Genomic DNA, 25,797 nt, shown 5'->3' with positions numbered 1-25,797 from the left:
GCCTGCATGGCCACGCTTTGCAGCAGCAAGTTGCCCCTCTCTGCAAAAATAAAATAAAACACGTTTGCTCTAAACACACGGAACCACGCATGATTTAAAGTAGGAGATGAGTCGGTTGGGGGGAATGGACTGAATTAAAGACAGCAAGAAACAAAAGTTGCCCGTTTTAAATTTCTGTCCATTTTTGGTCGAGCGACGCTGCGACTGGAGAGAGAGAGAGACGGGTCATTAAAACGGCTCCTGTAGTGAGGGCATAAACGGACGGCCTGCATAAGCCTTCGTCATGAGCCAGCCAGAAAACACGCCTTCGTTGTACAAGCAGACGACAGCAGAACGTCCTCGTTACGCAGACTTTCCTGACCCGAAGAGGGAAGTAGGGGTGGCTGTTGTTTTACATTTAGGAGGCCCCCCTACGGCATCACACGTCTCATCTCCACCATCAGCGCCTTCTCTCATCCCTCCTTGTCAAACTTTTCTTTCTTTTTTTTGACTCACTAAAATCTCTTACTGAATTAAGTGTATACAGTTTCCCCCCGGCCCACGACGTTCCTCCGTTCCAGGAACGGCGTGAAATTAAACTAGTTCTACTTCTCCAATGCTGAAACAAAGGACGGCAGACAGAAGAAGAAGAAGAGGAAACAAATTAAGGAAGGAACAAAAAAATAGAGAGGGATGCCGGGAAACATGGGGGGCTGCTGTTACGGGGAGCAGAGACAAAGACGGAGAGGCAGGGACTCCTGGGACGGACCGACGGGGCTGTGGAGAGACGAGCTTAATTTCCCTACACCATCTGTTACCAGTCCCCGGGTTGAAAGCTCCACTTATGTCAAACCTCGGCAGCCTCACAGCCAGCAAAGCGCCACTGAGCTGCACGAGACGCTGCAGCCTTTTTAGCTGCTTTTTCCTTTTTCTGGGAGTGGTTTCATATCCACACACCACTGGAACCAGTCCCACCCTCCAGTTCTCAGGCCGTGCGTCACCAGGGAACCATGACGCTCTTTGCCTGAGACCTGTCTCAGCGACGGGTATTTAGACTGGGATGGGTCTGGGTTGTCTTAACTTAGTTATTTTTTGCTTTAAGGTGTGTGTTTTTTAGCTATTTCCACATAGCTTCTGCTAAAATATTCATACCCTTTGAATTTGATCACAGTTTCAGATATTAAAACCACACCTTTAGTGTTTGGTTACTTAAAAAGAAAAGAAAAAAAAGAAAGAAAACCTGACCAGTGCGGCATGCATTTGTATTCAGCCTCCTTTACACTGATGTCCTTAAATAAAATCCGGGCAAACAACCGGTAACTCTGGAGGGGGCTGGAGAGTTGCACAGCTCAGGTGGGGGAAAATCTGCCAACAGTACAACCATTAGCTGTGCACCCCACTAGTCAGAAAACATGTAGAAGAATTAGCTTTGGTCACGCGAGATCAAAATGGAGCCGTTTGAGTTAAAACACAGCACTACTCAGCATCCTGAACACGGCATCCCCCGTGGTGAAACGGTTGCAACACAATGGTGGGAGCATCATGCTGTGGGGATGCTTCTCTTCAACAGGGACGGGAAAGCGGGTCAGGATGGATGGGATGAAGATAAAAACAGGCAGGTCCTGGACAAAAACATTTTTTTTTTAAATCGTGTAGCGGATGCAAAACGCTGAGCCCTTCCAGTAGGGTAATGAGCCCTATATAGCAAAAAACATAAAACATAACACTGCAAAAACGGAACTAAAAATAAGTAAACATTTCTTGAAACTAATGTGTTTGTGTCCTTGATTTGGGCAGGTAGATAAGATTATCTGCCAATAGAATGAGTATATTGACCCCTAAAATAAGGTAATTAGATATACCGCACTTGAAAAAAGGTGACGGAGATGACTTGTTCTTATTCTATCGGCAGATCATCTTGTTTACCTGCTCAAATCAAGGATAAATGCACTCATTTCAAGAAAATGTTAGGTATTTTTTGTTCCGTTTTTGCAGTGAATGGGCTGGATGAAATCCCTTTTCATGTTTCAGGGTGGTCCAGTCAAAGTCTGACATTCAAAGCGTCTCTCCAACCAATCTGACTACTGGAAGCTTTGCAAAGAACAATGGGGGGGAACATTTCAGTCTCTGGATGTGAAAAGCTGGCAGAGACGCCTCCAGATCCTGCTGCTGTTGATTCTGCTTGGACCGCTGTTTCACTGTCCTTCCACTTCATGGTCACGCACCATTTTGTGCTAACCTATCACATTATGTCAACACGTGGGAAAAGTTCAATGGGTAGGAATAACGTCAGAAGACGGTGTCGTTTTTTTTTTTTAAAAGACAGCCGCAGGTGTATGTGTGTGTATGTACAGCCCTCCAGATAGGGAAAGACAACCCACGACTCAGAATGTGTCACTGCGAGTGCCTTTAAGCACAGAGCAGATTTGTCTGGCCCACACTGAAACATTCAAGACCGTTAAAAGACGTGGAAATATGTTTCAATACAAAGCTGAGGATGGTCTTACGAAACCGAAACAGAGAGCTGTGGCTCACAGTCGCTATCACTTCCAGTAATACCCCTACCTGCATTTCCTCTAGGAAACATGAAGTAATAGGAAAATATATTTTTTTCGATGTGTTTGAACAAATCCGAAATATTCAGTCTGGAAACTGGCTCCGAGTGTCACCCGGGGGACAGGCGTGGAAAAGGAGCTACCCTGAGGACAAACTAAATCCTGGCATTTTAATCGCTCAATTTACAGTCTCAGGTTATTTCGATGCAAATTGCCTGAAAAGGTCACTCTCTCCGCAAAGGGCTGTCTATTGTGCTTCTAAAGCTGTTTATTCATAAACACTAAAAAAAAAAAACAAAAAAAAAAAACAAAGTCTAGACTCACACTGGCCTGGCTGTTGTTTAATATTCACCACAAGCCTCAGAACAATTAAAGGGAATTACTGAAGTCTTCTCATTCAAAGCCTGGGACGGAGTTCAGAAGAAGGCCCAGAGGAGATTGTGCTCCCTTAAGACGACTTGGGAAGCGAAACCTTCCACAGGAGCCGCCGCTCATCTTCCACGGTGACATTATTTAGTCTGCACTACGTTCATCCATCACTGCGTGTCGTACGCCGGGTCCAAACTGCAGCAAGCCATCAGGTCGGCGGAGGAGATCGTCAGGACTGACCTTCCCTCCATCCAGCAGGACCTGTGCAGGTCTACGGTCAGGAAAAGGGCATTTAACCTCTCAGCAGAACCCACACATCCTGCACACTAACTATTTAGACTTTTAGCTGCAGGTCAGGCGCTACAGAGCGCACAGAGCAGAGATTTTCTTCCCCCAGGCTGTTAATCTGATGAACACAATGACCACCGCTCAGCCTGAGTAGTCAGCTCCACCGCTGGGGAACAAAATAAGCATACTTGCACCGACGCAACTTCCCTTTTATTTAAATACAACAACAACAAAAAAGATACACACATGTACATACTGCTGTTTATATACTAATTTCCATACCGCTGTGAGCGATAACCGAGGTCAAACCACTGAGCTATATAATACACTGGAGTGCTGATTTTGCCGAAAAACTGAAGTCACTGGCCGCCATCTTGCTCCTCCCTACTCTCATAGAATCCCATAGGATTTGGTTGCAACAACAAGCAGTTTTCTGGCTGTGTGAAAACATTTCACAGGTAATTCTACAGCCAGTGGATGTACTAACACTATCAACTACTAGGAAATTAGGTGCTGAAATATTTTACATGTTATTCATATTATATATATATATATATATATATATATATATATATATATATATATATATATATATATATATGTGTGTGTGTGTGTGTATATATAAGTATGCGTATATGTATATATGTATATATATGTATACACATCTGTAAATATATGTTTTTATATATTGTTATTTATATATTTATAAATGTTAACTATATATTTTTAAATGAATAAAATGCTAAATATTTCAGCACATGACTTTCTCAGTACTTGATAGTTTTAGAACATAACATAAAAGTATATGGCATTTGACATTTTAAAAGTTTTAAGCCCCCCCTGAACATGAAAATCCTCTTTATTCGATGCTGTAGTGCACATATTCCCTAGTTACTGGAGGAAAATAGGGAGTACCAATATGGCGGCTGGTGGCTTCAAAGCAACTCGTTCTAACAGGGGGCGATTAGCACTCCAGTGTATTATATAGCTCAGTGGGTCAAACACCTTGACGGTGCCAAATAGAGCTGATTGTGATGGACTCTGAGCTTTTCAGTGAAGGGCGCCCTCGTGTGGTTGTTTCTGATATTACAGCCACAACATTAAGTGCCCTCAGCTTGTCCTTGTGTAGTCACGCTCTGCAGGATTTACGCGGATCAGAACGAAATGAAGCGGCGTCGTTGTAAAACGCTAAAAAAAAGGTCTGATTTTCCAGAAAGCTGAGCTTTAAACACGGCTGAGGCCTCATTCCTGAGGTCATTCAGTCAAATGATTTGAAGAGCTGTTAATGGGGACTGACTCAGCAAACATTGTGTGGACAATCTGATTCACTACAATGCCAGAAGTATTCGCTCACCTGCCTGGACTCGCACATGAACTTAAGGGACATCTCCTTCTTAGTCCACAGGGTTTGATATGACCACGGTCCACCCTTTGCTGCTGGAACAGCTTCAGTTCTTCTAAGAAGGCTGTCTTCAACGTCCTGGATTGTTTTTATGGGAATTTCATAATTCCAGAGGCGCGTTTATGAGGTCAAGCATTGATGTTGGACAAGAAGGCCTGGCTCTCGGTCTCTGCTTTAATTCATCCCAAAGGTGTTCTTCCAGGTTGAGGTCAGGACTGTGCCGGCCAGTCAAGGTCGTCCACACCACAGCCACGTCTCTGTGGGAGAGGAAGGGCCCGTCTCCAAACTTTTCCCACAAAGTTAGGAACACGGAGCTGGTCAAACCCACTTCAGAGTTCCCTTCACTGGAACTAAGGAGCCAGACCCAGTTCCTGAAAAACAAAGCCGCCTCCACCAAACTTTACACTCGGCACCATCCAGACAGGTACAGGTTAGATTAATGCCTCACAACCAGCCTGTAAGCTAAACTTTCTGGGTCATATATAAAAGCTATATAACCTTTATTTTTATTTTTTTACACTGAGCACAATGTGTTTGTTTTGATTCCATAATTATGTACTTTAATCACAAAATAGAACTTGCATCATGTAAACTTATATTGTAACAAAGCAGGTTAACCTGACAGATTTACCAGGTATGGGGTCACTTGAGTTATCGTCAGCGAATCCATAATCAGAAAAGACTAACAAAATATTAGTAGTCAAAATTAAACCGACAGAGAATACGGTCATAAGAAATATATTCATCTGCATGAGGCCAGTGTGATTTATGACAGAAAATATTCCTGGAAATGTGAGATTAATGAGACTAACTACAGGCCCAGATGACACAATGTCTGCTATATTAAAATCCAGTCCATGTCATATTTTTACACACAACAGAAAGTACGACTAAGCGTCTCACATTTGATTATTAGAGGAATTATTGATAGTCAATACTCAGCTCATTTGGCCTAAAGTGTATGTGGATAAAATAATAAAACTAACTTGTCTTCTGTACTTGCAATAAAAAACATAAGCCTAACAGGTCATGTGGAACCATTATATCAAATATAATAACTCCATCTATGTGATGTATTTAAATCAAATTATTTTTCTAGTTTAAGTGCTGCATTTAAAATGTTCTCTGAGAACCTGGTGGCCATGGCGGACGTAGCAGGAAGGTATCTTCAGCCAGCTTAGAAACATTTGAAGAAAGTTTAAACTTCTTTTATCTGGGCTTTAGGAAGCAAAAGCTCGAGCTTAGGTTACCTGGAAGGTTACCTGGGCCTCCACAGGGCGGGGCTCTCATTTAAAGCGGGGGAGGCGAGAGGAGGCGCTGCTGCTGCTGCTGCACCTCCGCGTGTCCGTCCACCGGTCTGCTGCGCGCAGCGCGTTCACGTTGAGTGAGGCGTGCCGCGCGCGACAGCAGCGCACGGGGCTAGTTCTTATCGGGCAAATTTACTGAAAATATGACGCACTGATAAAACACGCTTTTAAAACCAGAAAAGTTACCTTGCCACATGCTATATAATATAAAAGATTAAATGAAAAAAATAATCAGGGCACTTTTTTTGTACAGAATCAGGGTAGGCGCTCCAGCACCAGTTTGGATCTGTGCTCGGATCTGTCGTTCAGTTTCTGTTCAATCTGCATTAATATTCAGTTATAGCCTGTAAAAACCCAGATAATGAAAACACCACAATGCTCAGTCTCAGCCTTTTATGAGACATGGACCATCATAAGACAGGCTCCATTTCCAGACTCCTGAAATAAGTTAAGTGGGTAACCCAGACTAAATGTAGTTTCTTTAAAGACCAGTTCAGTACATTTTACTTTAAAAACACCCAATATTTCTGTTAAATGTTTGTTCCTTAGACCCAATTTAGATACCACTAGCTAAGATAGTGTACACGCTTCAGCCAAGCGAGTATTTAAAATTTAGAGACCAAAACAAAGGTGAATTTGATTATTTTAGGACAGAATAGATTTTTAATCAGCAAATCCAAAAGTACTGATATGAAAATCCAGTGATGTGGCAAATTGAAGATAAAGCATATCCACTGAATATAGATAAGTATGATATTCTGACCAGTTAGACTTTCTGCTCTTGAGAAAGTGGAAGAATGCAAGTGGGAAAATTAAATAGTATCCATGCTCAACCCGATCAAAAACATGATCTGTGCTTAAATTATTCAGTGAAGAGTCGTTTAAACAAAGTCACAGGGAGCCATTTTTTCCCCAAAATTTTTATTTGATGACAATATACAAGAACATCTTGAGCACGAAGACACCTGCTGGCCGCCCGGGCTCACTGCAACGAGAACGCAGCATTAGTATGGCAGAAAATTTTAGCAGCATGACTACTTTCATTCTTCTGAGGTTAGAATAGCAAACAAGACAATTAATCGTATTTTCAAAACAGTTCAGTACATGAAAAATTTTACGACTTTATATCTCAGAGTAAACTATTCACACACAAGCAATCTGTAGATTCAGTTGCCCACAGCCTGACCAACACACAACCTCTCATCACCATGCGGCTCTGTAACTTGGGTTCAGTTCACTACAGACTTCAATAGAAACACTTGGGTCTAGATTTGAAGGGAAAGCCTAGTAGATCACCCCATTACAGCAGAGAGAGAGAGAGAGACTAAAACAGAGGAGAGGAGGTAACACTTAAGGAGATCTACTGGAAAAGTAGTGACACATGCATGGCACAGCTCATGGCCATCAGCCCAGGATGTGCAGCACAACGGCACACCATGCGTTTGTTTCTACTTTGATACCTGCGCAACTGAAAACTTCATTTCTGCAAAAGAAATCCATGGGAAGCAAAGTGAAGAACAAAGAGTGGAACAAAATAAAACGGGCATGTTAAAAAAATTCAAACATGGAATAGATGAGATCTCTGAGTGGACCTGCAGAAAGGCTGCATTCATCACACCCAGGAGCTAAGGCAACATTACAGACTTTCTACTGATACTTAATTGGAAAAAACACCGTATTTTTCAGACTATAAGGCGCACTTAAAATCCTTAAATTCTCAAAAATATATGATGGGCTTGATATATGATTAAAGTTGTGCTTACTGACCGATTTTATGTGGTACAATGCGCTCATAAATCTGTTAAAATGTGTAGGAGGACCCCTGAGCTGTCTACAATACTGCCTGACTAATATCTAAACTAGACGTGCATCCATGTGAGAACGCCTGTGGCTGGAGTACACGCTAGCAGCAATAAACTAAGTAAGTTAATTTAATATAAAAGCTAATTTTATTTTGGCCTTATGTTAGAAACAGGGCAGTGTAGTCCAACTAACTCTGTCCTTCCAGCAGAGATGGACAGCTCTCCCTCTCAGGAGAGAGCTGTGTACGCGGAGGAGCGGAGTGATATTACACACTTGGGAAGAATATTTAATGCGCCCTATAATCTGGTTCGCCTTATGGTCCGAAAAATACGGTAGCAGCTTTTGTGAATCTAGGGATCAATGATAAAGCACAGACTGGTGCCACAGGGGGTTGGAGGAATATACAGGGTTCAACTAAAGCTACATGATGGGATGTCACTAGTTAGTACATGTGAAAAACTAGCCGACTAGTGAGAGACTCTGCTTCCACCACATTAGTTTTACTGTGGCACCGATTAGTACCAGGAAGGGGGGGGGGGGGGGGGGGCAGCTCACTGTGGCTCAGAGCCTTTAACGTTGGATGCAGGGTTTGCATCCAACAGGAAAAGCGTCATGGCTTCTCTGTTAGGCATGTTAGCTGCCGTCTATCACTGCAGGATTATCAGCACAACGCAGTTAATCCTCCTACCGACTACATTTACCTTCTACAGTTTCCGAAGACAATGCGATAAAGTTGGAAAGATAAAGAAATTAAAACAGTAAAAAGCAGTGGAAAACACAAGAATCACGATGTTGGGAAAGGAATCGGTATGCAGGGAAATGTCAAAGAGCTCAGAGAAGGTAACAAATGATGAGTCCTGCTTTCTAAGATGCTCTTCTGGTGAACGTTCACTGACAGCAGCATTTAACTGGATATAAAAAAAAAGTTTCTCCATCATAGTACCTTTTTGCCTGCAGCTCCAACGCTGGCCTTCTTGATGCCTCGTACTTTCTTCATTCTGTTCTTGCGTTCCTTGCGCTGTTTCCTTGAGGTCTTCTTCTTCTCATACAGACCATGCTGCAAACAGACAGAAATCTGTTACAGCTCTTGGTTATCAGCATACACTCAGGCACACCTTTATTTAACTGGAAAATGAAGGCGATTTTTTGAAAAGGTCACTAAAATATACTGTAACAAATAATTGGCATTTTGGCCCATTTAAACCCGTTCATCTAAAGCAGTGGTCCCCAACCCCTGGCTGGTACTGACCACACAAAAACAACATGGGTTCTGTGGGTTAATTATCATTCGAGTTGGAACAATGCTTTATTTAAAAAAAAAAAGTAGCTAAAAAGATTCTCTCCATCACAGCCGTCTGTCACTTCAATAAATACACGGAGTCTTGGTGACCAACCGCGCTGCTAAAGCCAAGAGACGACCCACTATTGGTGAAAAATCTATCCTGCGTTCTTAGAAGCAGCGGCTTAATGACGAAGGCCTTAAAAGTACGTAAGGATTGTTGCGATGAGAAAAGGTTAAATTATGAAACAGACTTAATCGCCTCCCATCTGTACACGGGACCATATTGTTGCAGAGAAACAAGCTCAGGGCTGCCACTGATTCTAGGGTGTGGTCAGGCATGTTTTAAATGCACTTTAGATTTGTAAATATTTAGATGATTATTATTATCCAATTGAATTCACGTGTGCACGATACGAAAAGTTAGGATAACGTTTAATTCCCCTTTATTGTGGGTCTGATCTGGGCAAGTTTACTGCTAAAATCTGACAGATTATGATCCAGCCAAAATAAACCCTAAATAAATAAATCAAACAACTCCTGGTGAGACAAATGCTTCTCATGGGTCATAAGACCACATTTCCTTACAATGAACTGACATGAATGGACCAAAAATCTGCAAAGGCATGAAATGGCAAAAAGGGAAACAAGACCAGCAGCAGGGAAATCTCCATAACTAAGAAAATTTAGCAGAAACAAAACACTGAAAAGGATTCATGACTAAAACACAGAAATTAAACTGATTATGGTACAATTTACAATAGTTTAAGGAAATATTCTGTTTAAATAACTTTGATAGGCCAACAATTCATGTTTCAATTTTATAAACAAATGGTAATTTACTACATAACTTTTCATCTTTTAAAAGAATAAAACATGTGATATAAAATGTATTTAGTTTTATTTTATGGATAAGGAAGAACGCTGGCTGATGGCTGAAGTCTCATAAATTCTCCAGGAGCTGAACTTTAACCTCAACTGATACAGACCTGCTTTAGATGGCGTATAAACTTTTTTTAGGCGAATATAAATCCATTTACAGATTCTTGTAAAAATGTGCTGAAACCGATCCGCACGCGTCTCTGAGGTTTAATCAACAGCCCCTTTACGATCAGCGTCCCACAATAAACACAACAACAGGCCCTCCTGTATGGATCATTCTGTCATGTCCAACGTGTAAACCGATCACAGACTGTGAGCTTTTAGCGCATGGCGCCGGGATCGGGGGAACAAAGAAACATGGCCGACGAATGGCAGCATTCACCTGAGCAACCTGGTAAACACTGGTGAGCAGAAGTGTGGAGGATTTCTTCTCTATCTGACTCAGAGCGGCCGTCTAACTACATTCAGTGCTTTAATACAAGCAAAGTAGTTGTGCATCTTCCTCCACATCATCATCATCATCATCATCATCACAGTATATAGACAACGGTCCTCTGGTGTCTCTGCTCAGTGCATCTGTGGCTTGTGCTGCTTATTTCTTTCCATCTTTTCGCCCTGGCTCTACAATCTGTGGCCTTACAGCTCAGACTGGAGGTAGTTGTGCGACTAACTTCCACCACGGGTCAAAAGTGAAACATTTGTGTGTCGACTTTGACTCGCTAGTCCCTATTAGGAGTTTCTCGCTGATCTTTGGCTGTGAAGAACACGTGCTGACCACAGATTTCAAGGTGGAACAGGAAGGGGCTCCAAAGTAGTGATATTAAACTTCCTGTTATCACAATATTGTACCTGGAGCGAGCCTAGGACGGACACACAGGGCGGTAAAGCAGCAAAACGTGCTCGCACCAGAACAACATACTCAACAGCGCTTCATCGTTTCTTAACATAAAACTGTACGACTGAAGGGGAATATGGGAGTCAAACCAAGATCAGTCTCAACTAGGGCTCTACCATTTTAGCTAAAATCTAAACTGCAATTTAATTTTGACATTTCTCTGCATTAACAAGCAACAACCATGGCCTGTAGATAAAAGACGTTTGTAAACTAGGAGTATTTAAGACAAGAATTATAACTGCTTTATCAATTAGAAAATGATTATTCTTGTTCAGCTGGACATCACTGAACATACGGTGCAAAGTGCAACCAACAAACTAGTCTGTATTAATCAGTTTGACCGCTACTTAATGCTATGGTGACATTCCTGAAAGTTTCTGGTATCTTATATTATATGAACTCCATTCCCTCTCATGCGGATTCAAACCCACCATAAACATATCATCTTACATCTTAGCCATTAATTGCGATTTGGAAATCGCATTTTTCTTTTTAAACTGCAATTATACTGCAAATGCGATTAACTGTCCAGCCCCGGTCTCAACATCGAGACGTTTTTGAGAGCAGGTCACAGCAGACATTTCTGGGTCTTTGGTGACGGTGTTGTGTGCACAGGGCGAGATGAGACCCAGCAGAACCGTATTTTACTGCCACCTACAAACAACCTATGAAACTGCAGGTCCCACTCATTATTGTTATATAGAAAAACAGTGCAAAACAAGTTGTGCTTCATCAATAAACACCAATTTTCAAGTTTAAGGGAGACTTAAAAAGGTGCAGAGAAAGCAGTTCCAAACTCACCCTGGCAAGTCTGTGTTTGGGTTCATTTTTCTTGGCGTAGTCTAAAGAATCGTAGACCATAGCAAAGCCCGTTGTCTTGCCACCGCCGAACTGAGTCCTGAAGCCGAAGACAAAGACAACGTCGGGGGTGGTTTTGTACATCTTGGCAAGCTTCTCCCTGATTTCAGTCTTGGGGACTGTGGCCTTGCCAGGATGGAGGACATCGACGACCTATGAAGACATCGAAGCAGCGAGTAAACATCTTGTACGGCAGACGCGCCACGAAGACGGCAGCAGAACGTGCGTTAAGACCTACCATCTGCTTCCTCTGAAGCAGTCGGTTCGTCATAAACTTGCGAGTCCTGACTGTGACTGTGTCGTTCTGCGGATGAGAAGAACAAATTAAGCACAGAAGCTGCAGCAGTAGCAGTAAGAGGTTATAACTCAGAATACAGAACAGACAAAGAACCCCTCAGAGGGTAGTCTGTGCGTTTAGGAGTCTTTCTGACAGCTAAACAGACTTTTAGCAAATTCAAAACAAGACAAAGTGTGAAATTGTTCCCATCATTGTGATAAAATGCTTTATTGTATGAGTTGAATCGCCTGCTTGATACAGTCGGCAGCCCCCGCCAACACTACTTTGGCAGAAAAACGATAGTTTAGAAGAGAAAAATTGCTTTAAACTTAGCATCAGTCCCTTGTAAAGGAGTAGACTAACAATATCCACTAGATTTCTAAGGAATCCAAGGTAACTTGCTGATAACTTTCCACAATGTCAACATAAACAAAACTGCCCCTTTAATAGCTACAAAGTATATTTTCTCTTTAAAACAATATTTTTCCTCCCATCAGACCTGACAGGTTGACTTTTTTGTATTTTCTAGTACCATCAGACTTGTGGTTGAATTTTCAGGGCTTGAATCGCTGACAAACAAACAAACCAACTCACACTGCAACAGCTGGATAGCTTTTATAAACTGAACCTATGGGGCATCCTATATTTAAAAGACCACAAGCAAAACCGGCTAAAGACACCCCGACAAGGATCTCAAACAGCCTGCAGGTTGAGCAGGTGGGTACAGTCACAAATCTCCCAACAACCTGCATACAATAAATATTCGTAGAGCCTTTTCTCTGCGAAATAAACATTAAGAGCTGCAGAAACGTCCTCTGTAGGAGGGTAAAAACATCTGGAAAGTCAAGAAGCCGTCTACTCCTCTGGGCATATTAGCTTAAACTTCACCGTCACAGACATTCACATCCTCGTATTAGACTGTCTCAGTCTCTGAGCTAACTACTGGGAATAAAACTTGAAAGATTAAAGGCGTTTACAGCCTAAATTCGCCGTAATCCTGTGTGTGTGCGGCAGCTGAGCAGTTTTAACGTGTCTTCTCACACATGGGCCGCCGTATTAGCATCCTTGTGAGCTAACGCTAGCGAAATTAGGCTAACAGGTTTGGATTTCCCCAATTAAAACGCCACAAATGAGGGAAAACTTAGCTGAAAACATATGCATTTATAACCTTAAATGCGTAAAAAAAGAATAAGCTGACTGCAGCTCGTTTAAAGCAGCGACAAAAGACGTGTGTGACAGTCGGGGCAGGAATGAGTTTAGCTACATTTTGAAATGTACTGCAAGACCTTTTCCAAACCTCCTGTTGTTTAATATTGCCAGGTTGTTATAAAGTATATGTAAAGTATCTGTTAATCTGTATTACGGGTGTGTTGGTGTACGGATGGCCTCGATATTGAACGGATTTTAGTTGTAATTTTCTCCCCGACACTCACCATTTTGACGCCGGCCTCGCTCAGGGACGTAAAAAAGGAGGAAGGACCAGCGGTTGCCCGGATTAATGCCTGTGCAAAACTCGAGAGGGGACGCAGTGGTACTGCCTGACGTAAAACCGGAGGCGGGTAGAGTAGCCAGAAATTTTACTCAAGTAAGAGCAGTGGTGGTTCTAGACCAAATTTACCAGGGGGGCCGAGGTGGGGCCAGTGTTTTTTTTCACAGGGGCACATAAAAGAATGAAATCGTAAAACAGGGCAATATTTATTCGCTTAATAATATGAAGTGAGACACTTTTGGCTCTGGTACTGCAGGTTTCAGATCCCTGATCGAGCAGATGAAAACTGTGATCCCAGCTCAATGCAGCTGAAGCTAAAAGTAAAACACCTTGATTTTTAAACCCTAGTTAGGGTGAAATTGTAAAGGTAAAAAAAAAAAAAAAAAATTGGTCAAAGTGACAAATCAGGTGTGGTTTTTTCACTAATGCATTTAATCGTAAGAAGTTTATTTAATGTTATGTCTTTAGTACAGGGGCCAGGACCATTTCTACAGGGGCACTGGCCCCTGTGGGCCCCTGTGTAGAGCCGCCCCTGAGTAAGAGTAGCGCCACTTCACTATATTTTTTACTCAACTCAAAGCAAAAAGTACCCAACCAGGAAATGACTCAAGTAAGAGTAAAAAAATATTTGGTAAGAAGGCTACTCAAGTACTGAGTAAATATTTATAAGAACTGATTAAATATTTAAAAATTATGTAATTGGTCAGTCAAAAATATTTAATGATGTACACATTCTGGTATTTTAACGACTAACAAAACATTTACAAACAATAACAAGAAGAAACACTTTTCTAAACAATGTTTGTCAACATAACACTTATTAAACCAAGCAGTTAATGTATACACAGTAAATTAGGCCAGTGCAAAGCACTTCCAAAGTACTTCCAATAACATGGAAAAGGAGGCTAGTTAGACAAAATTCAAAGGAATATGTTAACAGACAGAAAAAACCCTAATCTGTTATTTTGACCATCCACATTTAAATATAATATATCAAATCTAGAAATATACAGCAATGCAAGCCAAGACTGGTGTCTCGAGATCAATAATGCACTTTAAACATGCTGAATTGTGTCATACAAAAATAGAAGGCAGAGAAACAATAACTAATTTAAAATGCTCAGGAAGAAGTTACACCTTGAGTTAACCGATCTAGAACCAATTTCAAAAATAATTAATCCTCTGATGTAATTTGCAGTTTTATTTTACCTTAAACCTGTTTCCATGCTTTTAACTGATAGAAGCAGGCATGGATAGCGCTGTCCATTTCAATGGGATAGTGTGTGTAAGTGCCATAGATGCCTGTAAGTCAAATTAGAAAAACTCAAGAATCCAGCAGCCCTGCAATGTAGGGAGTAAAGAAATTGAAAATGTCCTTGGGGAAAACTTGAGGAATAATTTTCAACCTATAACTAATACAAATTAAGCCACTTTAATGTTTTTTTTTTCCCCCTTTTCTAGACAATTTTTAGGTAGTACCAGGCTAGAGCCCCCTTTGCCCTCAGAAATGCTGTAACTCTTTAGAAAGTGTTAGAAACATTCCTCAACTATTTGGCGGTATGGTTTTCTGCTGCTGTAGCACATCTGCTTCAAGGTTGAACATGCTGTGTATTCAGAGATGGTATTCTGCAGAACTTTGGTGTAATGAGTGGTTATTTTGCTACTGTTGTATTTATATCATCCCGACCAGTTTGCATATTCTCCTTTGACCCCAACAAGGCGTTTTATACACAAAATTGCCACTCACTGGTTGATCTTTTCTTTCGGACCACAAGAAATGTTGATGTGTAAAAATCCCAGAAGATCACAAATATCTGAAATACTCACACACGCATGTCAGGAAGACTTTGTTTGAAGTCACTCAACTCTCCTTTCTTCCTAATTCTGATATATACATATATATCATATATTTATATGCTTTAGCAAGTCATGTTCTCTGCGTCTACATTTTTAAAAGCATTGAGCCGCTGCTACGTGATTGGCCGATTCTGTTTTTATGTTAAAAAGCAACTGGACAGATGTGGGTTACAAAGTAGCAGGTGAGTGTAATAATGCAAAAAGACTTTGCAATAGACTAATAAAGCTTTACATAACTGTAATTGCTTTTTTTCAGCATACAAAAATTACACATTACAGACTAAATGGCTTTAGCCCTGCCCTGTTCAGTGACTTATTTTGTTATTATAGCTTTTTTTCCCCCCCATTACTAATTCTGCGTTTTTGGCGCTGTCATGCCCAAATTTCCCCATTGCGGGACAATAAAGGTATTTTTAATCTTATTTAAGATGATAATCATTACTCCATGAAAATATCCCTTCGGATTAACATCCTTCTTTTTCAAGAAATACCTGGCTAAGAATGTACATTGTTACGAAGCTAGTTTTAAATTGACACAAATATACACAAACATGTTTTTAATCAAGATAATAGTTGCAAAACCTCCCACCTTTGCACCAAAGAAGAGAAGACAAGAAAGATACAAGTTGTACAAAATAAAAAAAGACACAAAGACGAAAAACTGTTACAGAATTTTATTGATCTTGCAGCAACAGTGTCCACTGCCGTTGGAGTTTCATTTGAAATAAAGTTACTTGAAATCAGAACAGAAGGTTAAAGTAAGTTTGTCCCCAATCTCTTTCAACGCATATTGTTAAACCGTCACTTGTCGAACCAAATGAATTGGAAATAAATTTGCCACCTGGATTAGGACGCCTCAATAGAAAGACTTGTTGGCCAAAAAGGTGCAATGCTAACAGAATTTTAAGCAAACCATGGATGAAATTTTCACCAGACCTCGCCAAAGGCAATTACAAAGCTAAAAGGAATAAAAAATATATCTGATAAAAGATCAGTCGGTGGTTCCATTCATACAGAGGAAAAAGGAAATTGAATGAACAACATGATCCGTTACAGCAGATACAACTTTTGGGGTAAAGCAAATGAACTAATCATTGGGTCAAAATGAGCAAGTGGCACTTTCCCCCCCGTGTTGCTGTCCAAGCAACACTTCCAAACATCGCACCAGTCCGAGTAAGAAAATTACCAAGAAAATAAAATACCTTTTGCTCATTGGCCAAGCAAAATACAACCAGGTTTAACGCTGCTGTGAAAAAATAAACATCTGTCAGAAAGTACAAATCGATGGCAAGGAAACTAGTCACTGCATTTCATGTTAAATAAGGCATGGGCAGGCAGGATGCATGTAAAATAATAATCAGATCGATTTTTGGATTTAGGGAGAGCTGCTATCAAGCCCAACGTACGCAGCGCTTCGTTGTTAAGCGTTTCCTTAACAAGAGATCCGAAAGGCTTGAACAGAAGTGGACACCCTGGCAAAGCCTCAGTACTAACAACTGGTATTCCATCTTAATATGGTTAGATTTAAAAAGGACATTTTGCAGCCGGGTGTCGGGGAAATTTGAGACTAAAATCTTGGGACATCCTTTCCTAACAAGAATAACAGCGTTTCGTTACCAACACTGGAAACAAAGCTGTCCAGCTGATGATGTATCCTGGAGTTATTCAAGTAGTTTTTTTTTCAAAGCAAACAGGAGAACAGAGAATCACATAAAATAACGTGCTAACTTGGGGTCTTTAAAAACAAAGACGGAAGTATATCAAAGCTTTTTAAATGATTCCGAGGTCAAATAAAGTACCACTTCCTTCTCAAATTAATCTGGAATAGTGTCCGTTTTTGTCCCAATCGGGGCTCACAGGTAAGCTGTAAAGTGAGCGGTAAAACCGACTGGGTGCAAAAGACTCAGGTCCCTCTTTATAGAAATGTTTCGAATTTAAGCCGCGATCCGTCGTTACTCGCATAAACCTAATTTTCCGACTTGGCCGCTCCGTACGTGCACGTAAGGTATAGAGAATCGCCCTGGGTTTTACACACGTTACATCCAGCAGTGAGACAAAGAGCTAACAAAGATGGCTGCCATGAGGGCTCACAACATTGGTTTCTACAAGCCAAGCCACTGGCACGTCCGGTGCCAGGTCATTTGCTTATGCTGGTGCAGCTCCAGGCAGTTAGATGTCCATTTCAAACTGGGCGTCTTCACCTTAGGGAAAAACAAAAAGACAACCACAGAGATTGTATTACTGCTTTTTTTAAATATATATATAAATAAAACGCTTAATTTATATTTTACTAACACCAACAAAACAGTGAGCTGAAAGTTAAAAGTGATTAGACAGCAAAATGGTCGTATATGAGGAGCTGCTTTTAAAGGCTGCTATGGTGCACAGTAATAATATCCCATATGAGTGACTGTGTCTGAAGTGGCTCCAGGGTTTGACATGAGCAAAAGCTGTGGCCGGTACCAGACTAGATCTTTTGAAAGAAAATGATTTTGGTTGTTTCTGGATTTGTTACATCAGCAGAAAGACAACCGATCAACCCAAATCATAGTATCCTCTGGCTCTTTCTGCAAAAAGATGCCTTGATGCCACCACGATTATTTCTAAACAGTCTTAGGGTTTAAATTGAATTTTCTTTTCTGTGTGAACGGTTTGTAAAACCTAGTTTTGGTTTTCCCAAACGGTGGGGACACACACGGCATATCAGCAGGAGCTCTTAATGTGTCCCGGCGGTGTTTACAGTGGTTCTCAGAAGGGTACAGGCCCCTGTTAAAATGCCAGACGGTTTTGCACTTCAAAATGACACCCAATTCAACTATCTGTTTGAAATCAAAGATAATTAGCTGCAATTACCTGGTTGACATTTTTTTTCTCCCCTCTGCCTTTCAAAGGTTTTCTAAATCTGTCAGATTGTGTGGACACCTCTGGTCTACAGCTCTCCACCTTCTGGACTCTCAAATCTTTATTCTCTCTCTCTCTCTCTCTCTCTCTCTCATCAAGAGCCTCTTTTGTTGATTGGGATGTATGCTTGACCTCACTGTGATGCTGAAAAATAGAATCCATCTTCATCCTCAGCTTGCTAGCAAACACATAAGGGGGGTTTTGGTCAAACTAGCTGGTTTGAGAACTCTTTATAAGTTTATTGACCATTAAAAAAAAAAAAACTTCCCATCTGAAACAGGAAACCCCAGAGCAAGCATGATGCTGCCACCCCCGTGCCTCACAGTGGGCATGTGCTTTTTTGGTAATATTCAGTGTTGCTCGGGTGCCAAAAATCCCTTTTTTAACTGTGACCCATAAGGTCCGGTTTTGATTTCGACCCCCAACAGTTCTCCAACAAGGTTTTAGGAAATTCTAGGCTGGCCTGGTTGTTTCCTTGGTCCCATACTCTCATCAGTAATAGCTGACTGTCTTCACTGTAGCATGGTACACATGGATATGATGTAGATGTTTTTGTTACCCTGCTTCTGACTGAAATCTTTGCACTTTGTGATCCTTTGAGACCTTTCTGTCAGCTCTGGCTGTAGGTTTAACTTCAGTTGAATGAGCAAATGCTCGGAAACGCCTCCTGCTACTTCACTTTATCTCAGGCTGATTAGATTCACTAGAGTTGACAGCAGGTGTGAACCCCAGAAGACTAAACCGTGAAACAAAATCCAAAACGATTTCAACAAAGTTTCAATTCTATGTGAGCTGTTAAGCACAGCATGACTATTGCACACCTTTATTTATGTTTTCCTCATAACAGATTTGTTTGTTTTTTTCAATTGAATTTCATAGGATGTGTAACATTAAATGTGAGAAAACTTTGCAAATTATTACTCTTTTTTTTTTAGCAAGTTCACTTCTGAGGGTGGACTTCTACGGGGGAACTTGTGAGCCACGGTATTAACAGAGTTGTAAATTTCCTCTATAAACTTAGATGGAAACTTAGATGAGGTTGTATGTGGTGAACAGACTTGCATTCACCATGGTACAGGTGAAAGGGAAGCAACAGAAAAGATGAGAGGCGATGGCTGAAGTTAAATCGACTCCTCATCGTTGCTGAAGTTTAGTGGGTTTCTTTCTGTCTTGAATAAAACTCGACTCTGGGTCAATGTGCTCCTTTTCCACATCATACTGCAGTCACTTCCCCCATCTACCTCCGTTTCTTTCAATGAAAACAATCAATGTACTCATTAACCTTTGGGTTTAAGTTGATTTTTCTGGACTAAAAGTGTTCAAAGAATTGAAAAGCTAATTCTAATAATGCTCAAATGTCACAGATAATTTAAATAAATATTACGCTCTACGTCGCTGGGCTGGTCGATTCTTTTTTTTTTTTTCTTTTTTTTTTAAATATGACACATTATGATACCTTTTCAAACCCAAACTACCCAGAGAAACCTCCAGTTGAACAGGGTTTCTAAGGGTTGCTCAGATAATCACATCACCATACAATTGCCTTAAATCCAATTTGACAAAACACTTTAAAACATTGGCAGATGGGTAGAGAATGTTTACAAAGCAGGATCAGAAACACTGTTGTTAACGAGGACACACCATTTTGAAGTCCAAGAATCAGGACCAAAAAAAATAAATAAATAAAAAATAAAATAAGAAATAGAAGAAAATGTGAACTGTAAACGTAAAAAATGTCAACGGGTAGGAATGACCAGCAACCATTAAAACACACTAAAAGCTAAACTAAGAGCGAATTTGATCTTTGCATCTAGAGGATCCTGGTTCTTTGCTCCGGTCCAGCAAACAGCTGATCCTACTGAAGCCCCATCGACGCTTCTATGGTTAAAACAGGAACGACCGGCACCAAAACAAGGACTCACTCACAGTTAACCTGGTGCTGTTGTTGCCGGTCCTGTCGCCTGAGCGTGTAGTTCTGTCCGTTACGGTAAGCAGCCTGTGCAATATTTCCACAGGCTAATGTGTCATTTGATGCCAGTGTCTGGGGTGCTAAATAAGTCTCTGCACAACGCGGCGGACGTGACTTGAGCAGATGCCGTGCCCTGCCAGATTACTTAACATTACCCAGGCATAGAAAACTCCGATGTCATTTCTGCCAATGAATATTTCTAAAAAAAGACACAAACGTAACAAGTCACGGCCTGTTCACTCTCAACTCATAGGACTTAGTAATAGTTGCGTCAGTCCCAACGGACAACTTTTGAATCCAGTCATGCAGGACACCCAATGAAAGCCTAGATGTGTTTTTTTTTTTTTAACATATTAGGACATGTTTTTTTTATATATATATATAATACATATATATTATCAATAACGGGAGATTAAGGTAATATAAGTCAAATAAAAAAGAGGAATTGAAAACAGTGTTGTTTCTGGAGATGAAAGAATTAGGACCCCACATATTTATTCCAACTTAAAACCTATAAAATAACACACAGGCGCACCACATCAGGTAAACACATGCTGGAAACATCATTACTCGGCCATTTTGAGGAGGTTTGAGCTTTTTAAAGCGTTGACATTTAGCTTGGTGTGTTCCTGAAGTTAGAGAGAAACTCAGAGTGAAGTCCAAAGAGCCGTCTGAGGCCTTCAGAGAGAAAATCGTCGCAGCTGATGAGTCTAATTAAGAGAATCTGAAACCGGCCCTTCTACCACATAGAAAACAAGCTGCATTGGAGGACATTCAAAGCAAGCGCCAACATGCCCAGGTCAGGCCGCACCAGCAAGTTCACCCTGAGAGCAGACTAATGTTGGTACATTTTTAACATATCGGTATCGGTCCAATAAGTGAAACTGGGCCGATATTAACAACCAATGTCTATTTCCATCTAGTTGCCCTTTGTGCCAGGAGGGGACGGGGTTGGTGTTGTTTTTTTTTTTTTTTTTTAGGCCATGAAACAGTGACAGGAATGCAGCCAGGATTGTGGGGTTTTCAATGAAGCAGAGATGCGATGTCAGCCGTGTGTTAATTTTTCATGGCGTCGAAAGAAGACATATGAAAAGCGGCGTGTAAGTCTAGACGATAACGAAACATTGAAAAACTCAGTTAGCATAGTTTGCAGTCAGTACAAAATTGTGCAAAATTTGGTCATCCCAGAAACATGCGTCTGCGTCGGTAAATAACAGCAATATTCATATCGGATGTCGATAATGGCCTAAATGTTCATATCGGTGCCTCCTTACCAAAAAGTCTGCATTATTATGATGGGACCTACAGCTGGCTGTAGGCTAGTGTTGACGTAAAAAGGAGGAAACGTTGACTCTCCAACCAAACAGGAAGGCATGGCCAACATCTTCAAGAGAGAAGGTAGACAAAGAGCCGGACTTGTGCAATCATGTTCTTTGGACACCAGAACAGACGACGTCTTTAAGGCCTTTAAGGAGTTCCTTTCACATGGGCGGTATGAACAGTGTGCAGGTTTTAATTTTATGGAGCGACGGTCATTTAAAATATATTGAAGAAATTTGTTGCATATGTCTTTAAATTATTATTTTTTTATTAACGAACCGGGTCTTGAACACTATCCGGAACAATGTCTTAATAAGCTACCGGGTTCTAACCTTGGTAGGGCTGGACGATACGGCCAAAACTCATATCACAATATATTTCTTAATTTCGATCGATACGATAAAATTAGGATATCAATATAAACAAAATAAAAGCCTCAGCAAGACTGCAAAGAATGCCCCCCAACAGATGCCTGTACAAATGATGGCAATTATTTTTGCCATGTTCATAAAACTCCTCCATAACATTTTAGAAATATTTGCTTTAAGAAATAAAACTACATAAAACCCAGAACGTCCGTCGGTGGCTAATGCTGTAATCATAGGCTGTAATTGATAATGAAATATCAGAAATGTCATATCACCATTATTGAAAAAATTCATACTGCAATATTGATATTGTCCACCCCTAAAGATTTGGTTTGTCTGTGGTTTTGTGGCATTCTTTTTCCAACTTAAATTTTGTCACTTTCAGAGATCAGAGCTGTAAAAAAAAAAAAAAAAAAAAAAAGACAAAATCTTTTTCTGACCTTTACCTGTGGTGGGCTTGCCATCATGGTTGTTGATGTGGTTGTTGGCTTCGTTCTTCTGGTTCTCACTCAGGACGTGTTGGCTGGTCACTCCGGGGATGACGGGCAGATGTGCAGGAGGAGTCTGAGCGATGGGAGAATTACGCCGGTCCAGCAGAAACTTGCGGTCGTAAATGATCCGGGTTCCTACAACGAGACGCGCAAAAAGTTTATTTTACTGATCTTTCCTAAAACCAGCATGAGGAATCACCCTGGGTGGGCGCAGCTAACGCCTGTTTATATGGATTTGTGCGCTTTCAACAACCACGCAGAATCCTACCGTGTTTAGTTCAGCAGCGCAAGCACAAGATTGACGATCAAAATAAGACAACAGAACTACGATTGGGAATGATATGCACGGCGTGCATGTCTGCAGGCAGAGTTTTGCAGATGTTTCACATCATGTTCGGTTGTAGATAAAAGATCCAGTGGGTCTGAGGTTAAAGACTTGACAGTCCTCTGCTTCTATAGGCAGATAAGCAGGTTTTAGTGTGTTATACAATCCTGGAACACACCCCAGCCCTTAGTACAGCACAGTTCCTCCTTTCAAGGCAGGAAAACACAGATCCAAATGTATTTTCTCTCCGCTCCATCCTGCTGTGCTCATTTCACAGGGAAACTAAATGCAAAACCATCACATGTTTGGCAAAACACTGAGTTTGTATAGGAATATATTTTACCAGTTAACATACTTTTTAACAACACAATAGCCACCGTATGTCTAATATAAGGTGTTCCGCAAAATTATGTTTGATTTCCCCAAAGTATGGGTAATAAATTGAAAATGTTAAAGATCAAATGCATTTCCTTATTTAAAACGTTTTCCAACGCCGGCGACTTTTAGAGAGCGTAGATTCCTGCAAGCCAAAATTTCTTCGTTAGTGTGAAGTATATAGAGGTTTAGAAATAGTAAAGTATATTGACATTTTGACAAGTCATCAACTGACTTAAAAACTGTTAGTGTGTTAATGCAGAACAAGCTACACATCGAGTATTATGTTGTTTTTGTCAGCATATAGATAATGCACGATAGACATTAAAATACAAAAGAAAAGAAAAAAAGCAGAACTTGCCAACGGGGTTAAGTTTGTTCTTTTTTATGCTTAGCAGGCCTAAAAACATGATGTGTGCTGCTTGCATACCTGTGAGCACATTAAGTCACAGCTCACCCTCCATTGACCACTTCCTGAATAAAGTGACAACAAATAGAAATGTAGAGGTTGTGCTCACGACAGCACAACCTCTGTAACATGTATCAGGAAGTGCTCCACTATGTTGGGTTTGGTCTAACTGGCCAATATATATATATATATATATATATATATATATATATATATATATATATATATAAATGACGTTCAGCAAGAAACCAGTCCTACAGCAACATGTGGCAACGCCTTTAATGAGTCCACAGCTTTTGTTTAGCAATCAGCCTTGTCAATAAATCAATCATCCATCTGGCTCTGCTCCGTCCAAGTGATCCGCATCCATTAAATTCACAGAATCCCCTTTTTAAGACCAAACAGACGCACATGAGCCCAGTGTCACATACTGAAGCCGTGGACAATCTCTGCCCCGCTAACTGGCCAATCAGGGAGCAGCGAGAGAACAGGGGGGCGGGGCTAATCTTTGTTTTTGTTTTGATCGGAATGACAAGGCAGCCAGTAGGCCACGCTGGTGGAAACCTGCAGCGGTTAATAAACCAGTTCCTCCTGGTGAAATTGCAGAGTAAAAGCGGTCCTCTCACCTCCGGGAGTGGTGGAGAATAAAGTGCCTCCAGGGGTGGTACAGTAGTCATGAGGTAGCTGGGTTGTGTCGTTGATCAACACCGTCCTGGTCGGGATGGCCCTGCTCTCGCTAAGCTGACGACTGGTCGACATTTTTTCGGCGCCTGTTCGATGACAAATCCAGCAGCTACACCAGAAAAAAACCGCGGTGCTCTTCTCCCGACGGACGGTGGAAACCGGGGCCGTTTCCCACTTTTTTTAAAGCTTCCCGAAAGCTTTCTCGGCTCTCCTTTCGTCCGCCCAGCCGTCAGCACCGTCCCCTCCTTCAGCAAGGCAGGAAGCACGACGAGCCGCGGGCGGATGTGACGTTTTAGGCCTACGTCACCATCTGGTTTTGATTTTTTCTTTTCTTTATTTTTATGTCAAAGGTCTGGCTCAAAGGAGATTTAAGAAACAGTTTTGTTTCTTTTTTTTTTTTTTTTCTTTTTTTTGTATCCTGTCTGGCGATGTGGCAATAAGAATTGTTGTCTTAACGCCAAAAAGAGCCCAACAGATTTTACTTTCACAAGCGGAGCCTCACTGCTTTCGCCATAGTGCTCCGCGTGATTTATACATGCAAGAAGCTTTATTAGATTTTATGCTGGGACTATTTTGTTTCTTAAAGGGGATGTGGTTCACCACAACTGTAGACAGCAAAATAAGCTGTTCCACCTGAAAAAATATTGCCGCTGTATCTCAATAAATCAGAATACATTGAAAACATTATTGGATTTCAGTCAGATGCAAGGGGTCTATTCTGTTCAAAAAGAGAACCTAGAGTCATTCAGACTCAGAATTAACAGACACGTTTCGTTGTTTGAATTTGATTGACTGTGCTTATGGCTTGCATAGTCATCAACTGCATCTTAATATCAGAATATTAAGCATATAATTAATTATGCCTGAGTCAGAATTCCTCCAAGCTGGGAGTTTGTGAAAGGACATCCAAAACTTTTGACCTAAGACATACAATTTAAAGGCAAATTCCCAAATACTACGGACCTTTTCACTTTAAAGAACACAATGTAAAGTCCCCCTTAAACATTATATCCTTCATAATTCAGATTTTTGGCAAATATAGTTAACTTTGATAATCCTAACAGACCTAAGAAAGAAAGTTTCATGTGGTTCAGTCAGTGTCATACAGACAATCACCCTCTTCTATCCTTTTTGTCCTGCATCTATGGGTTCGTGATATGTTCTCTGATGTCCTCTTGGATGTAGTTTCCATTTGGGACAAAACTGTAACATGCTTGAACCACTCTGACTTTCAGCTGTTTGAGTGCTTCCACTTAAAGCCACGTCTTACTTGTAATTAGCTGAAATTTCTAAAGTACCACTAAAGGGAAACTAAGTACAGCCAGTGGTATTTGTATCACAGTTTGAGACACCTAGCTGTGGTTTTGGGTATTAATGTATTAATGTAAATGAAAGATATTTCCAGTAAACGTTGTGAATAAGACTGGTCGATGAACAAATGTTTCATATGAAATCTAAAACTGTCTATTACACCGACATGACACATCTTCTGCTCAGTTCAATCATGCAAGGTCCTGCTTCTGTCTTTTTTGTTTTGTTTTTATAAACCGAAAAAGCACAAACTAATAATACAGTTTCAAGAGGGAAGTAGTAAGAAAATATCTTTAATAGGACACAGCTGTTTTTCAAGAATAATAACTTCTCATTCTCAAAATCATGTTTTTTAAAAAAAAAAAAATATTCACGCACATTCGTATAATTTTTCTTCCATAAAA

At 40.8% G+C, this 25,797-nt stretch overlaps 2 protein-coding genes across 5 annotated transcripts; both read right to left on the bottom strand.

Moving 5' to 3' along the window:
- Positions 1-6,804: 6,804 nt before the first annotated feature.
- On the bottom strand, positions 6,805-13,447 carry rps24 (ribosomal protein S24). Of its 3 annotated transcripts, XM_021307556.2 has the most exons (7): positions 13,328-13,447; positions 11,856-11,921; positions 11,561-11,770; positions 8,647-8,760; positions 8,405-8,407; positions 7,361-7,383; positions 6,810-6,885 (listed from the first exon to the last, which is right to left on the bottom strand). In XM_021307556.2, the coding sequence occupies exons 1-6, from the start codon at positions 13,328-13,330 to the stop codon at positions 7,378-7,380; spliced, it is 402 nt and encodes a 133-aa protein (XP_021163231.1). In that variant the 5' UTR covers positions 13,331-13,447; the 3' UTR covers positions 6,810-6,885; positions 7,361-7,377. The 3 variants fall into 3 exon arrangements, with proteins under 3 accessions (XP_021163232.1, XP_012735956.1, XP_021163231.1); XM_021307557.2 differs by lacking the exon at positions 8,405-8,407 and having other exon boundaries at positions 6,805-6,885; XM_012880502.3 differs by lacking the exons at positions 7,361-7,383; positions 8,405-8,407 and having other exon boundaries at positions 6,805-6,885; positions 13,328-13,446.
- Positions 13,448-15,899: 2,452 nt separating this feature from the next.
- eif4ebp2 (eukaryotic translation initiation factor 4E binding protein 2) lies at positions 15,900-24,358 on the bottom strand. 2 transcript variants are annotated; one of them, XM_036126249.1, is made up of 3 exons: positions 24,025-24,358; positions 22,239-22,424; positions 15,900-17,441 (listed from the first exon to the last, which is right to left on the bottom strand). In XM_036126249.1, the coding sequence occupies exons 1-3, from the start codon at positions 24,155-24,157 to the stop codon at positions 17,410-17,412; spliced, it is 351 nt and encodes a 116-aa protein (XP_035982142.1). In that variant the 5' UTR covers positions 24,158-24,358; the 3' UTR covers positions 15,900-17,409. The 2 variants fall into 2 exon arrangements, with proteins under 2 accessions (XP_035982142.1, XP_035982143.1); XM_036126250.1 differs by having other exon boundaries at positions 22,245-22,424.
- Positions 24,359-25,797: the final 1,439 nt, after the last annotated feature.

Source organism: Fundulus heteroclitus, chromosome 22 (genome assembly GCF_011125445.2).
Source record: "Fundulus heteroclitus isolate FHET01 chromosome 22, MU-UCD_Fhet_4.1, whole genome shotgun sequence".
NCBI classification, from domain to species: domain Eukaryota; kingdom Metazoa; phylum Chordata; class Actinopteri; order Cyprinodontiformes; family Fundulidae; genus Fundulus; species Fundulus heteroclitus.
The sequence above is the reverse complement of the archived record's forward strand: the minus strand, read 5'-3'. Positions and strand labels throughout refer to the sequence as shown.